General features: G+C 34.9%; 4 protein-coding genes across 4 annotated transcripts; 3 read left to right on the top strand and 1 right to left on the bottom strand.

The window, feature by feature from the left end:
* Positions 2,390-5,547, top strand: LOC18597657 (probable proteasome inhibitor). The gene is made up of 6 exons (XM_018121194.1): positions 2,390-2,418; positions 2,509-2,586; positions 2,677-2,708; positions 2,790-2,853; positions 2,947-3,191; positions 4,483-5,547. The coding sequence occupies exons 2-5, from the start codon at positions 2,534-2,536 to the stop codon at positions 3,038-3,040; spliced, it is 243 nt and encodes an 80-aa protein (XP_017976683.1). The 5' UTR covers positions 2,390-2,418; positions 2,509-2,533; the 3' UTR covers positions 3,041-3,191; positions 4,483-5,547.
* Positions 6,369-7,148, bottom strand: LOC18597656 (putative lipid-transfer protein DIR1). The gene is made up of 2 exons (XM_007026805.2): positions 6,644-7,148; positions 6,369-6,539 (listed from the first exon to the last, which is right to left on the bottom strand). The coding sequence occupies exons 1-2, from the start codon at positions 6,981-6,983 to the stop codon at positions 6,523-6,525; spliced, it is 357 nt and encodes a 118-aa protein (XP_007026867.2). The 5' UTR covers positions 6,984-7,148; the 3' UTR covers positions 6,369-6,522.
* On the top strand, positions 8,475-9,518 carry LOC18597655 (glutathione S-transferase U8). Its single transcript, XM_007026804.2, has 2 exons — positions 8,475-8,997; positions 9,110-9,518. Exons 1-2 carry the CDS (start codon positions 8,677-8,679, stop codon positions 9,461-9,463), a joined length of 675 nt encoding a protein of 224 aa, XP_007026866.1. The 5' UTR covers positions 8,475-8,676; the 3' UTR covers positions 9,464-9,518.
* On the top strand, positions 10,537-11,827 carry LOC18597654 (glutathione S-transferase U8). Its single transcript, XM_007026803.2, has 2 exons — positions 10,537-11,013; positions 11,255-11,827. The coding sequence occupies exons 1-2, from the start codon at positions 10,699-10,701 to the stop codon at positions 11,600-11,602; spliced, it is 663 nt and encodes a 220-aa protein (XP_007026865.2). The 5' UTR covers positions 10,537-10,698; the 3' UTR covers positions 11,603-11,827.

The raw sequence follows: 14,461 nt of genomic DNA, 5'->3' as shown, positions 1-14,461 counted from the left end.
TGAATTTTGAATCAACATAAGCATTCAAGTAGCCCCAAAAGGTAGATAAATTTATTCCCCTAATTATATATGGAAAAATATTCGATGCAATGGTCTGTCTGTGTATAGAAATTATACATTGTCGGTGCATTAAATACTAATCTATTATACATTATCTCTAAGAAGATATTTCAAATTTAGAGTGTATCCTAACTTAAAACTAATTTGGAAAATTTAGTTGTTGGATTAGATTTTCATACTATCAAGCTAATGATCATATCATTGATGTTCTTACAAGAAATTATTAAATATTTTCAATTCAAAATTAGTATATTTTGTAATTTTATTAGGTAAAATTAATAACTTAATTTCTCAAAGGAACAAAAGTTATTCATAGAATATTAATTATAAAAAGAATCGTGCGAGAAAAGTTTAAACTGTAAAGGTTGTAGGTGAAGTTTAGCTTTTTTATTGATTAGTAAATTCAAAGAATATAAGAATGAAAATATAATTATTCGAAAGTATGTTATGAGTGAAAGAATTCATGCTATAATTATTATATATTAATTCACATTTACACAACTAATAACTACCACAATAATGGGTTGTACCTAATCAATATTTTGAAACAAAATTTTAGGCTCCATTTGAAAAGTACATAAATGTTTTCTGAAAATAAAAAATAATATTTTTTTCATATTTGGAAAGAGAAAAATATAAAAATTGAGATGTAAAAAATTCTAGGATTAAAGAAGTTAACAGAAGTTAAATAAAAAATTAAGGTTCTGATTGGCACTTGCCAAGCCCAATAAGAGCCCATCAAAGAACCTAGAAAAGCCCAACAAATTGCAAGAAAGAGGTCCATTCAAGGATCATAATCAAAACCCAAAGCAACTCCGGGTTGGGACGTTGGGAACCTGGTCTGCCTTGAGCAAGCCTGGTCGACCTGACGTTCCCAACTCACCTGCTTCCTAGAGATAAACTGATTGCCTTTATGAAAAACTGGCTATCTGGTGATAGATGGACGGATTAATGCTGTCCCAAATCAACCATTTTCCAGATGATTTTATGGCAAAAATAGTTCTTGATCATCTCATGCTTTTGCTCTAGCATCTGTTTTCTTCACTCTGTGTGGTGTAATCTCTATGGAATTTGCAACTTCTAAGAATAAAATTAGAGCCTGTTTAACTTAATTTTTTTAACTTAAAAGTTATGAAGTTTTTACGAAAAATAATAACTTTTAAAATTAAGTTAAAATTATTTAGTAGGTTGTTTGATAAAATAAATTATATAAGTTTTAATTTTGATTAAAATTTATAATAACAGTATTCATGCTATCTTCAATCGCTTAATAAATCAAAACGGAACAAGTGTATTTATTGTTTATATACATTTCAAATGTTAAAAATCAAATAAATTCATAAAAATTTGAAACAACTCTCAAAGTTGTACAATAATAATAATATTATATTTTTTAGTGAAGAAGAGATAAAATCTTTAAATAATATTTGAATATAATTTTAAATTTTAGATTTTTTTCTTTTAATTTTTATAAAAATAAAAAAATATTAAATTTTACTATTTCGTTACTGAGTCTTTAATTTTTTTCTAGTAATCTTTGTAGAGAGATGGAAAAGAAAGAGATCACGATTTTGTGTCGGAGAAGGATGGTTTACAGAAAAAGGATGAGAAGAGAGGGATATTGATTGAATGGGAGATATATTTTTTAAAAAATTAATGTGTTTTTAAAAGAGAGAAGAGAAAGTTTTTATTTAGAATTTTTAATTTTTTTTTAATTTTAAATTAATGTGTTTTTATTTAGAATTTTTAAAATTTTTTTTAATTTTATTTAGATATTAATGGGGTTTGTTTGGTCATTTGGGTCTTTATTGATATTTTTCTATCTCTTCGTGAACTGCAGTTTTCTACTTGATAACCTTACAAATATGAAACTTATGGTACATTTGTGATTGATGCAACAAATCACAATCATGTATTGGTCTCCTATTTATTTGTCAAAACTTAATTACTGAGGTTAAACTTATGTTCATATGGGTAACCAAGCTGAGATGATATCTGTTAACCAACTTGTAGTTTTAGAATTCTAGGAATTATGTGGTCTCTCGACAATGCTTACATACATGTAAGATTTCCCAATTTAGGCAAGGCTCAAAAGAAACTTTCGTAATTTGGCTCAAGTCCTTTCCAGGACCACTTATTTGTGCATTATATTGGAACTCCCAATCAGTGATTGCTATGATAGTAACTGTTATATAATATTTTAAATAAGATTGAACATGTCTTATAAATGCTTCTGAATTTTAAAAAGGTATTATGAGAGGGAAAGAAAGGAAGAAAAAAAAAGGAGTAAAAATGCATACATTTAGTATGAGAGGGTAGATTTTTTTTTTTTTTTCAGTTCAATGAACTTTTCCACACGTATGGTTCTAATCACTTGTCCGCATATCTCCATTATCTTCCTTCCAAATAGCTCATGCGCTCATCAAAATTATAAGTTTTGCTTTACAGGTTAGTTGTTCCTCCAGTTAATCCTATGGGTGGCAGTGATCGGGTTCCTGGGCCTGGTGCTGGAATGTATCCTACCAGGTATATTCAGTCCCAAATCAGTGTTGTATTGTGGACTGTTTGATTTAGTTTTTGACTTGAGTGTGTTTTTATTTGTTAAATGGCTTTCAGGGGTGATGTTGGTGGTGGTAGCATGCTTCTAGGTTCGTAACATATGTCTTGTACTGTTGGTGAATTGCATGCATAGTTCTGTGACTTAATTATATCTTATAATGTGGAGGCAGGACCAAATGATCCTCGTTGGTTGGGTGGAGTTGGTGGAGAGCCTGGTTTCACTGGAGCACAACCGTTAGCTCTCTCTCTCTCTCTCTCTCTCTCTTTGTGTGTGTTCTGCTTACATTATACTGGAGATTTTATTTTGGATTGGATTGTTTGAAACAGGGGTGTTCCTCCTGGTGCACGTTTTGATCCATTTGGCCCCCCTGGTGTTCCTGGTTTTGAGCCCAATCGATTTGTCAGGTGCATCAAAGCTTGATGTGTCGCAATTACAGTTTGGACCCATGGGGTTGATTCTGATGTACTTATCATTCCAGCAATATCAGCTCAAGTACCTACCTTGGAAACTACTTAATAATCTTTCCCAGTTTTTGTTCTTTCTTTGTGTTTGGAAACAGTAGCATTTCATGGTAAGAATCTTCTCATAATCAGCAAGAAATTTAATCAGCTACGAGGGTTGGATTTGTCAAAGATTGGTTTCCCTATCTTTGTTTCCATTGACTAATTTGCTTATTTTATCTTTGCATTTAATGTGATGTTTATCCTTAACTCTTTGCCATAATTTCATTACTAAATAAATAAAACTGACCATGATAACTCAAAAAACGGTTTTCCCATTTGATTCCTATACTAATTTGATAGGAAATATAGCATGAATGGTATAATATGTAAGGTTATAAAAGAAAAATAAATAAATTAAACAAGATCTCTCTCTCTCTCTTTCTCTCTATATCTTATACGTCTATTAAATTCAATATCATCTTTCAAATTTATTGTTTGTCAGTTGAACTCATGCAATAAATTATCGTACTTCTTCCACTCTATATATTTGATTCCGATTGCTTCAAGCTCACGAATCCAAAATTTTCCTTCTATGCAGCCAATTTTATTTTTTATTATACTATATTGTATTCTATTATTATTATTATTTAAAGTGCAACAAAAAACACTTTGTTTTCAATTTTTTATTTTATGATAACATATTATTATAATTATCTTTTTATAATTTGGAAGTGTTTTAAATTTTTTTTAATTATCAATACTGCAAAACTTTTTTTTTTATACCTACATAACCAAATAATCATTCCCTTATGAATTCTCCTTCAAAGTAAATATATTTTTTTTCAAAGTATTATTTGGCATTTCTCTACATATACCAAATTAATTTATCCGTAGAAAAAAAATTCAAATGAAAAAAATACTTTACCATAATGACAAACTACAAAAGATATAAAGAAACCAATTAATCACTTGAATATTTTAAAATTTTAGTGGAACTTATATCAATAAGTAAATTAATCATAAAATCCTATATTTATATAATATACTTTATTATTTTGCAAAATAAATCATTTGTTTTTGTTGTAATTATACCTTTCTCCTTTTCAATATTGATAAAGATGCTACACACATTTTATTTTATTTTTCAATTTCAAGTGGGGACAAAATATAGAAAAATAATACTAGAATTTTAACTAGTTTTTATAATATAAGTAAAGGGACGTTAGGATTGGGAGCAACTGCCCACACCCTGTGGCTGTGGGCATATTTTGTTGCAACGTCCGGCCAATATTTTGTTTGTTAGGTACGACAGTATGACTGTCTGATGTGGTATAAGCCTATAGTAATGAGGAGCATAGTGGATAACTTTTTAACTGTAAGGTTGCCATCTTTGTTAATTGTACATTTCCTTTTTTGCAGGGTCTCTCTATTACTAAAAGTTCACTCGCTAATCCGCAAACTTATTAAGGTACTTTTGGTCAGATGTTCACTGGAATTATATGGATCTTCTTCTTGGTTCTGCATTAAATCTGTTCTTCTTTGCCAATAATAACTTAATTGCCAAGACCTTTAAGATCTGAACAAAACCTTCACAAGTTCTCTTTGAGTATCAGTCGTCCGGAGTGTTAGACCTAGCTTGGATTTGTCTTCCATTACTACTAGTGAACTGATCTTTAACGGTATTTTGTCACCTTGGTCCAGTTTGAAGTATTTGGCCAATTACTTGATTGCTAGAATCAAATTCTAAGATATACCTGTAAAAGTAAAGTAATTTAATGTCTAAAACTTTGTTTCTAGATGATCAAATAATATAGTTCTGTCGTGAATTCTATGATCTAACCAATGCAATGAATAGACTCCATGCTCAAGCTGCTTTCCTTTTATTATTTTTCTTTATGTTTGATCGATCAATTAATATCCCATCCTACGACTCTCCTTCTCTCTTTCACCATTACAAGAAGCCAAGATACACGGGCAAAAAACAGAAAATAAGTATAAATGGCGTGTGAGTTACTTATGTATGACTCATGATATTCCCTTTTTTTCTTTGCATCTTTTTCTTGACTTTATCCTTAACAAGGTACATAGGAAGATACATAGCGGTTTAATCTATCTCTTGTTATGTTGGAGGTAGTTATAGTAGTCAGACGCTGCAGACAGCTGGCCGTTATTTGTTTCTCCAGCCAAGCAAATATAGCTATGTGGTCTTCCTTCTTCACTGTAAAAGGAGGTGATGAGACTTGCTCTTTTTTTCTGTAAAGGATATCTGCTTAAGTGACTTTGATATGTTATGATGAATTACAAACTTCTGGTAGACTATCTGTTATTGATGGCTGAACTCTGCTTTTTGTCATCATTTTGCCTATAACAAGAGGATGGAATTTGGTTATTATGAGCTTTTTGGTAACTGTTTTACCTAATTTTGAATTTGGAAGAAAACTTGTGACTATGGGATGCTTCATGATAAAGTAAAAGCTTCCTCCATGTCTCTTTTCCCACTTATTGAATGTTAATCACTTTGTTGGATAATCTTTATCTTGTCTCTTGTCCCTGACATGGAACTCCCATGAAAGGAAGGTTAAAGAAAAATTTTCCTCTGCTTAGATTAGCTGCTTTTGTCTCTTGATTCGCAATGCCAAGAACATAAAATAAAACCAAGTTTTCACCAGGAGGTTTGAATGATTATTTGTCTTGTACCAAATTGGAAAACTCTAACCTTTAGGTAGCTATAAATAGGTCAAAAAAATGAATCTGACAGAACATATTTGTTTTGTCCTCGTCAGGTTTTCTTTGTCGTTTGAGATACCTGAAAGCTCCACTTTACCACCTCATGACTAAGATTGCCCAAAAGGATGCCACGCACCATAAACAGTTAAAGCAACCTTCAATTGGGTGTGGCCCAGCTACCACAATTTTCTTGCAAAAGTCCCACAGTTTTGTCTCCGAACTGTCCTGTCTATTTCCTATCTGACCCTAAAAGATGTTTACTCTTTAGTCCAGGTTTTTCCCTCCCAAAATTGCGACCCACAGATTAAAGCAGTCTCTATCCTATCAGTTGGTGGGACAAATGCTTTAAAATGGTCGTTTAAGAAGTTCTGGTCGTTAGAGGAGACTGACATTGGGTCAGGACAAGTACTCTGCAACCACATGTTTATCAAAGTTGATTAGGATTTTCGATGATTTTGATGTTTCATGATCAATGGCTGTCTCCAATGGCAAACTAATCATGCCTTTGGAATCAGTTTTGTTGCTTCTCTGTTGGTGTTCTGAACTGAGATTCAAAGGGTAACGCAAGTAAAACCTAATAAAAAAGAAGAAACGTTCAATTTGTATTATTGTTCAAGGTAGATATAAACAAGGTGCAAGCATTTATTCGTACAAAGGGCAAGCTTAAGCTACATAGTCACCACTAGAACAAGTGAGCTCCAGCAAGCAGTCTTGAGTCCACAAATCTTCCCTTCAAGGAAGCGTATACGCTGCAAAACAAGCAGTTATAATATATGTTAGGAAGAAGCGATGATGTTAAAGAAAAACGAACAAAATTTTAAAGCAAAGATGGAGTAATGAAATCATGACTTACGTCCACACTTGTAACCGACTGGACGGTTGGCTATGTTGCAGCGTTTTGGGATTGTTATGGCAATCTCAGGCTTGATTCCGGATGCTTTAGCAGTGTTAGAGAGCATAACGGCACAGAGACAGCTTGGGCTTCGGCCTATTTTCCTCACCTGGTCGCAGCAACTGGCCGAGACAGCAGCGTTCTGGTCTTGTGCTGCTTCAGCACATGGGGCTAGCTTTATTGCCTCGTTATCAGGAGATGATTTCCCACATTCCCCTGCTGCATCAACCCTTTCTAGCCCCACAATGCTGACAAGCACAATCAATCCCAGAAGACAGACCAATTTCAATGCGGCTGCCATTTCTCTTTCTCACCAATGCAACAATCCTTCTTGCAGCAAACCCCTCGTCTGAGTGGGTATTTATACTGTAACTTTTAGCTAAAAAAGAATTGCACCTCCTGCCCACTAATGGTAATGGAGCTGGCACTAGGAAGAAGAGACAATTTTATTATTGTAGCACTTTGCTTTAAGAAAGATGTGCGAGCGTTATCTAGTTCTTGTTTAGTCCAATCAAAGTTAGGTGTCGGCAGTAAAATTATCGTTTCCCTTTGTGTAGTTCCGACATCTGTAATCACCTCAACGACAGTGCACAACCTTCAAGAGCATACCATTTAGCCACTTCAGGCCACTATGTTCTTGAACTGCATTGCCAACTACAACGGAACAGAGTGCTTGTGTCCAATCAAGCTGCCTTTTTGTGGGAAACGTGTAATCAGCTTACAATCAATCAACTACCCCATCTTTATTGGTTACTAGGAAGGCGTATCTGCTGATACAGCCCATCAGGCAAATTGGGGGATTTCAATCCTATCAATATCAACATTAGTTAATCTTAATTTATCCTTATTTTGATTGAAAAGTACTTGTTGAGGTTATTAAATAATAGATGAGCATTGCAAGAAAAAAAAAACATTTGTGAAAGCTGTTGCTATATGTCTCAATTGTTATTATCATGATAATTTTACACAGAAGGTTATTGACGAAGAACTTGAAAAGTTATTAAATTGTTGAGAGAGGTTATTGATTTTGTATAGAGGAGGGGTTACTAAAAATGCCATACAAGTATGTGATATTTCAGTGGTTCAAAGCCCCCTGGCTGTCCAGATTGTTCATAGCAGTGGGCGTGGGTGTTTCTATTTTCCTTTCTTCTGTCATCCTGCAACTAGGAGATTTACCTGCATGCAGAAACCTCAAAGGTACCCGGGGGCCTTGGGGCTCCTTTGAAAGATGAGAAACTAGAAACATAATCTGTAAAACGAACCCCTTGAGCCCAAGAACACCCCCAAGTCTGCTAAATATCACGATGAATGGGCTTTTCAGAAAATATTAAGTTGTTGGATTAGATTTTCAGATGATCATATCATTGATATTCTTACACGAAATTATTAAATATTTTCAATTCAAAATTAGTATATTTTGTAATTTTATTAAGTAAAATTAATAACTTAATTTCTCGAGAACAAAAATTGTTCATGGAATATTAATGAAGTTAACAGAAGTTAAGTAAAAAAATTCAGGTTCTGATGGGTACTTGCAAATCCCAATAAGAGCAAACTAAAAGGCGGTCAAAGAATCTCGAAAAGCCCAAACAGATTGGACCAAAGAGGTCCATTTAAGGATCAAAATCAAAACCCAAAGGAACTCCGGGTTGGGAAGTTGGGAACCTGGTTTGCCTTGAGCAAGCCTGGTCGACCTGACGTTCCCAACTCACCCACGAAGACAGGACGTCAGCTTGAAGCTAACCCACCATCTTCCCTACATGGCAGTGAATTATTTTAGCCCCAATTTTAAACAGGAAAAATTCATGACCTGCGTTTATTCTGCTAGCAGTACATATAGTTTATGGTTTTATATATTCAGAACCACTCCTGCCTCCGTTGACATTTATTTTATATTCATTGCCTGAAAGTTTCTAACAACCCCATTGATTAAGCAAGAGGTGAAGGATACACTAATCCTGTTTAAGTGCAGAGGAAGTGCGAAGCAACATCCCATGGCTGAAGAAGTGAAGCTGTTTGGTGCTTGGGGAAGCCCTTTTAGCCGTAGAGTGGAGATTGCTTTGGAACTGAAAGGTATCCCTTTCGAGTACATAGAAGAGAATGTCTCTGATGACAAGTTTAAGAGTCCTTTGCTTCTGAAATACAATCCAATTCACAAGAAAGTACCTGTGCTCCTGCACAATGGAAAACCAGTCCTGGAGTCTCTTATTATTCTCGAATACGTTGATGAAACTTGGAAAGACAATCCCATTTTGCCTGAAGATCCTCATGAAAGAACCATGGCCCGTTTCTGGGCTAGGTTCATAGATGAGAAGGTAAGAAGTAAGATTCAATTGTCAATTATTGGAATCACTGCTTTTAAATTTGGTTAGTGGGAGATAAATCTGGATTGTTGGTTTCTTATTTGCTTGTGTGTTTGTGTTTTAGTGCATGCCTCCAGTGTGGAAAGCTCTTTTAGGCACAGGGGAAGAGCGAGAGAAGGCCCTGGAAGAAGTAAGAGAGTGTCTGAAAACACTTGAAGGTGTACTCAATGGAAAGAGATTCTTTGGAGGAGAGACAATCGGACTGCTTGACATTGCTGCCAACTTCATCGCCTTTTGGCTTAGGGTCATTCAAGAAGTTTCAGGACTAGAGTTTCTGACAGCAGACAAATGCCCTGTGTTGATCAAATGGTGTGACGAGTTTGTAAGCTGCAATCCTGTCAAGGAACACCTGCCTCCTAGAGATAAACTGATTGCCTTTATGAAAAACTGGCTATCTGGTGATGGATGGACAGATTAATGCTATCCCAAATCAACCATTTTCCAGATGATTTTATGGCAAAAATACTTCTTGATCATCTCATGCTTTTGTTCTAGCATCTGTTTTCTTCACTCTGTGTGCTGTAATCTCTCTGCAATTTGCAACTTCTAAGAATAAAATTAGCGCCTGTATGATTTAATTTTTTTTAACTTAAAAGTTATAAAGTTTTTATAAAAGATAATAACTTTTAAAATTAATTTAAAATTATTTAGTAAGCTGTTTGATAAAATAAATTATATAAGTTTTAATTTTGGTTAAAATTTACGATAACAAGTAGTCATACAATCTTTAATCACTTAATAAATTAAAATGGAACAAATATGTTTCATGTTTATATATAATTTCAAATATTAAAAATAAAAAAATTTATAAAAAAAAACAATTCTCAAAGTTGTTTAGTAATAATAATATTATATTTTTTAGTGAAGAAAAGAAAAAAACCTTTAAATAACATCTTAATACAATTTTAAATTTTAAGTTTTCTTTTCTGTTAATTTTTATAAAGATAAAAAAATCTTAAATTTTACTATTCCGTTACTGAGTCTTCAATTTTTTTCTAGTTGTCTTTGTAGAGAGAGATAAAGAAAATAGAGATTATGATTTTAGGTTGAAGAGGATGGTTTATAGAAAGAAGGAAAGAGGAGGGGGATATTGATTGTACAATAAAGATAATTTTTAAAAAATTGATATGTTTTTAAAAGAAAAGAAGAGAAAGTTTCTATTTGAAGTTTTTTTAAATTTTTTTTAAAAAATTTTATTTAAAAATTTATTTGATTTTATTTTTATTTTTAAGAAGTAGATAAATTGAAAATTAAACCAAATAGGCTTCTGCTTTTAATATCAAGGCATATATTATTGCATTCTACAGTTCTGATAAGGGCTGGCTGTCAAGACTCAAGATCGGGTTGGACTTCAATATCCCAAGACATAAGAGTCACCGAAGGCCCAATTTTTAGTCTTCAAGCTAACGCACCATCTTACCTCATGCTCTATCTTAATTCACTGTAGCACAATTGAACTTTCTTCGATATTTTTTTCTTTTGACTTCAAGCTTGCAGCCACTTTGCTCTCACTGGACCGTCTCTGATTAAATAAGGATGATGACGCAAGGCTGTCTTCCTCCCTAAGCAAGCTGGAAATCCTCCCTCTATAAGTAGCATCAAACCAAAGTCTCCTTCCAGATGCAGAAGACGTAAAAGGTAAAAAGTTAGATAATGGCTGAAGAAGTGAAGGTTTTTGGAGCTTGGGGAAGCCCTTTTAGCCGCAGGGTAGAGCTTGCTTTGCAATTGAAAGGTGTTCAATATGAGTACATAGAGGAGGATGTCCATAAAAACAAGAGCCCTTTGCTTTTGAAATACAATCCTGTTCACAAAAAAGTTCCTGTCCTCCTCCACAATGGAAAACCAATTGCTGAGTCGCTCGTTATACTTGAATATATTGAGGAGACTTGGAAGGGCAATCCCATTTTGCCAGAGTATCCTTATGACAGAGCCATGGCTCGTTTCTGGGCTAAGTTCATCGATGAGAAGGTAAGACTTTGATCATTTACTACTCTTTTAGTCTACTTTTTTGAAGATTTCAAACAGCTCAGATTCAGAAATAGGTCTGATCACCTGGCAAAACTTATAGTTGGGTTGAACTTGACCCATTCAAACTTACATAACGACCAAGCAAGGGCACTAAATGAGATCAGAAGATTTCTATTCTCGAAACCCTAGGATGTATCAGCTTGGTCTCACTGTTTTAGTTCTTTTTGTGGTGTGCATGTAGTGCTTGCCTGCGATATGGAAAGCAGGGTGGAGCCCAGAGAGTGAGCGAGAAAAGCCAGTGGAAGAAGCTTGCGAGTGTCTAAAAACGCTTGAAAGTGCGCTGGGTGGAAAGAGATTCTTTGGGGGAGATAAAGTCGGAATGGTAGACATTGCTACCAACTTTATTGGCTACTGGCTCAGGCTCATCCAAGAAGTCACAGGGATGGAGTTGCTGTCAGCTGAGACATTCCCCGAGTTGTTCAAATGGACCGACGAGTTCGTGAGCTGCAGCGTTGTTAAGGGCAGCCTGCCTCCCAGAGACAAACTGTTGGCCTTCTTCAAAGCTCGCATTGCTGAAACTATGGATTAAGCTCAAACCAATGCCTCCAAATGAACCTGTTTTTGCTTTTTCTCCCCAATAACTGTCGCGTGCTTGTCCCTGTTTCTATCACCTGGTTTTGTGTCGTGATCTTAGTTTACTCCAAATGTTCCAAGACCGTAGTCTGTCGTGTGTTCATCGTTTGTTGTTCTTGTTTTCGAGTCAAGACATAAATTAACACCTTATACATATAGATTATCATTTAATTGTTGAGTTTCTCAAATGTCTTTTTTTTCATAATGTACGCCATATTCAGAAAACAGAGCAGCTTGACAGCTGACAAAATCATGTGCTAGATGAAGGGTAAGTCAATTACAAACAACAACAACAAAAAAATAAGAAAATGGTTGGCAATGTAGACGGTGTGGCAGGTGGCGCAAGTTCATGGATCTAGATCTTTCCATCAGCCCATGCGAAAATGGGGGAAAGTAGAAAAAAAAAAGCAAGTATCTGAACATTTGAGAGAGAGTCCATAATGTGGACAAAGACAAAAGCTTTTCTTATTAAATTCCATGTCTTGACACGCTTTTCGGCACCATGAAGGGCAATGATTTCAGTTGTAGGGTAACAAAATCAATACCAAAGGAATAAATTAAACGACAAAGTACCGCACTTTAAGAATTTGATAACACAACCTTTTAACTCCTTAAGCTACTTAGAAAACATGATCAACCAGACAGGAACAGCACATCGAGCCGATTCAAAGCATACACTCGGAAGGAACAGCCATTCATCAGATAATTTTTTGTAAATGAAAGACGAAATATATGAACTTATCAGTGCTTCATGGAGCTTGATTCGTTAATGTTGTGAAAATTGCCCAAGAATCAACAAAAATAAAATTCAGAGAAATTAAGCAAATAGAAAAACACATAATTTACGTGATTCGGCCTCTTGCCTACGTCCACGGAGTGAAACTGTTTTTCTATTATTGAGAATTTAAAGTACAATAAATTGACCTTTATGGTTATCAAAAACAACCCAAGATCCCTTGCACACTTTTCCTCAATAACCTCCCAAGAACACTCACTCAAACCACTCTCGCTCCACCTAGAGCAAAAAATAGAGTTATAAGATGTTCCCTCTCTAGAGCTCTCAAAGCACTACTTGTTATTCTAAAGCCTAGAAATCCACTTTTATAGTATAAAAGTCTAAAGTAGAATGTGATTAGGATTCGATATGGAATAAGAAGTTTAAAACCATACAACTACTTAATATTATATACATACAAAAATCCTAATCAAATAAGATCTAGAATTCTAGTCAACCTAAAACTCAACAAATCTCCACCTTTGACTTGAATTCAAACTCCTTAAACCTCTTCCACTAGTCACACCTAATTGCAACTTCCTAACTCCACCTATTTTCCAACACCTTGAACAACTCTCCAAGCATAAGACTTTCTAAATCATTGGCCTTTATAATTACCACGACTACACATACCGAATCAAGCATGGTCCAACACTTGATTCCACAAAACGGCCAATGCAGCTGTGTAGCCGTCAAGTCAATGGCACTAATTGACTTCGGAAAGGGACCTCGACGACCCTTTCAATTCACTCCTGGTAAGATTTTTCATCCTTTCACCATCATCTACACCATGGGAATCTTTCATCACCTCCTCGACAAATGAAATCTCACTCTGGTAGCTACCATCCCTTGTGCACTGTTCCCATCCTTTCGAGGCCTCACATTCTAGATGATACAAGCCATTATGCAAATTTTCCCTCATCAGGACCATGTCGCCTTGTGTGACTTTTACTACTCCATCACAAGCAGAATATCCATACCCTTTGGAGTCTAACAAGCTCAATGATATTAGATTCTTACGCATCTTTGGGACATAGGCCACACCACCCAAAAAGCGCACAACCCCATCAAACATTTTGATTTTCACCACTACAAGACCCATGACCTTCACTATTGACTTATTACCCAAAGTCAAATTCCCAGTCACCCCTTCTTGAAGTAAATCAAAACAATCTTTTTGATAACATATGTGAGTAACAGAAGTAGAATCTAAATACCAATCAGAATTTGCATCCATATTTTCTGAGATTGTAAGGACATCACAATCATCACCTTTAGCAACGAAAGCACACTCACCTTTGTTTTCGTTAGTTTCATCCCCTTTTGCAGGACAATCCCTTTTAATATGCCATACCCTTTGCATTTAAAGCATTGAACATTGTTGGATCTAGACTTGCCACCCTTAGATCCCTTACCAGTTGACTTCCTCCTATTAGCCTCAGTTACTAATGTCAAGCCATTTGGATCTTTATCCCCTTCTTTACTTTTCTTTCGGGCTTCACGAGATATTAACGCTGCTTGTACTTGTTCTAACGTTATTGTATCCATCCCACATTTAAGAGATTCCACAAATACCTCATAGGAGTCTGGAAGCGAAGCTAGGAACAATAGTGCCTTTTCCTCTTCCTCCACCTTGACATCAACCTTCTTCAACTGATCAATGATTTCATCGAATTCATTCATATGCTTCATGAGGTCTCCATTCTCCTCCATCTTTAAGCGATACAACTTTCGCCTAAGCTGCAACTTGTTAGAAAGACTTTTTGCTAAGTAAATTTTCTCTAACTTTACTCATAATCTTATAGCAGAATCCTCATCAATAACATAGATAAACACGTTATCTCTAATGCAAAGCCAAATAATGCTAACACACCTTTCCTTCAACTCTACCCATTTAACATCCTTCATGCCATCTTGTTACCCTTTCTCTTTCCTTACTAAAGGGTGCATCAAACTTTGTTGCACAAGGAGATCTTTCACTTTTTAATGCTACTATGTAAAGCTAATTTTCCCATCAAACTTCTCAATTGAGAAATTTGT

This window comes from Theobroma cacao, chromosome 5, assembly GCF_000208745.1.
Source record: "Theobroma cacao cultivar B97-61/B2 chromosome 5, Criollo_cocoa_genome_V2, whole genome shotgun sequence".
In the NCBI taxonomy this organism is placed as follows: Eukaryota; Viridiplantae; Streptophyta; class Magnoliopsida; order Malvales; family Malvaceae; genus Theobroma; species Theobroma cacao.
The sequence above is the reverse complement of the archived record's forward strand: the minus strand, read 5'-3'. Positions and strand labels throughout refer to the sequence as shown.

Bases quoted from the DNA above. Each gene is read 5' to 3' on its own strand.
- LOC18597657 (XM_018121194.1), top strand. From the start codon at position 2,534: ATGGGTGGCAGTGATCGGGTTCCTGGGCCTGGTGCTGGAATGTATCCT. The intron at 2,709-2,789 runs GTTCGTAACATA...ATGTGGAGGCAG, and splicing joins TGGTGGTAGCATGCTTCTAG to GACCAAATGATCCTCGTTGG. The intron at 2,854-2,946 runs GTTAGCTCTCTC...TGTTTGAAACAG, and splicing joins GGTTTCACTGGAGCACAACC to GGGTGTTCCTCCTGGTGCAC.
- LOC18597656 (XM_007026805.2), bottom strand. From the start codon at position 6,983: ATGGCAGCCGCATTGAAATTGGTCTGTCTTCTGGGATTGATTGTGCTT.
- LOC18597655 (XM_007026804.2), top strand. From the start codon at position 8,677: ATGGCTGAAGAAGTGAAGCTGTTTGGTGCTTGGGGAAGCCCTTTTAGC. The intron at 8,998-9,109 runs GTAAGAAGTAAG...TTTGTGTTTTAG, and splicing joins CTAGGTTCATAGATGAGAAG to TGCATGCCTCCAGTGTGGAA.
- LOC18597654 (XM_007026803.2), top strand. From the start codon at position 10,699: ATGGCTGAAGAAGTGAAGGTTTTTGGAGCTTGGGGAAGCCCTTTTAGC. The intron at 11,014-11,254 runs GTAAGACTTTGA...GTGTGCATGTAG, and splicing joins CTAAGTTCATCGATGAGAAG to TGCTTGCCTGCGATATGGAA.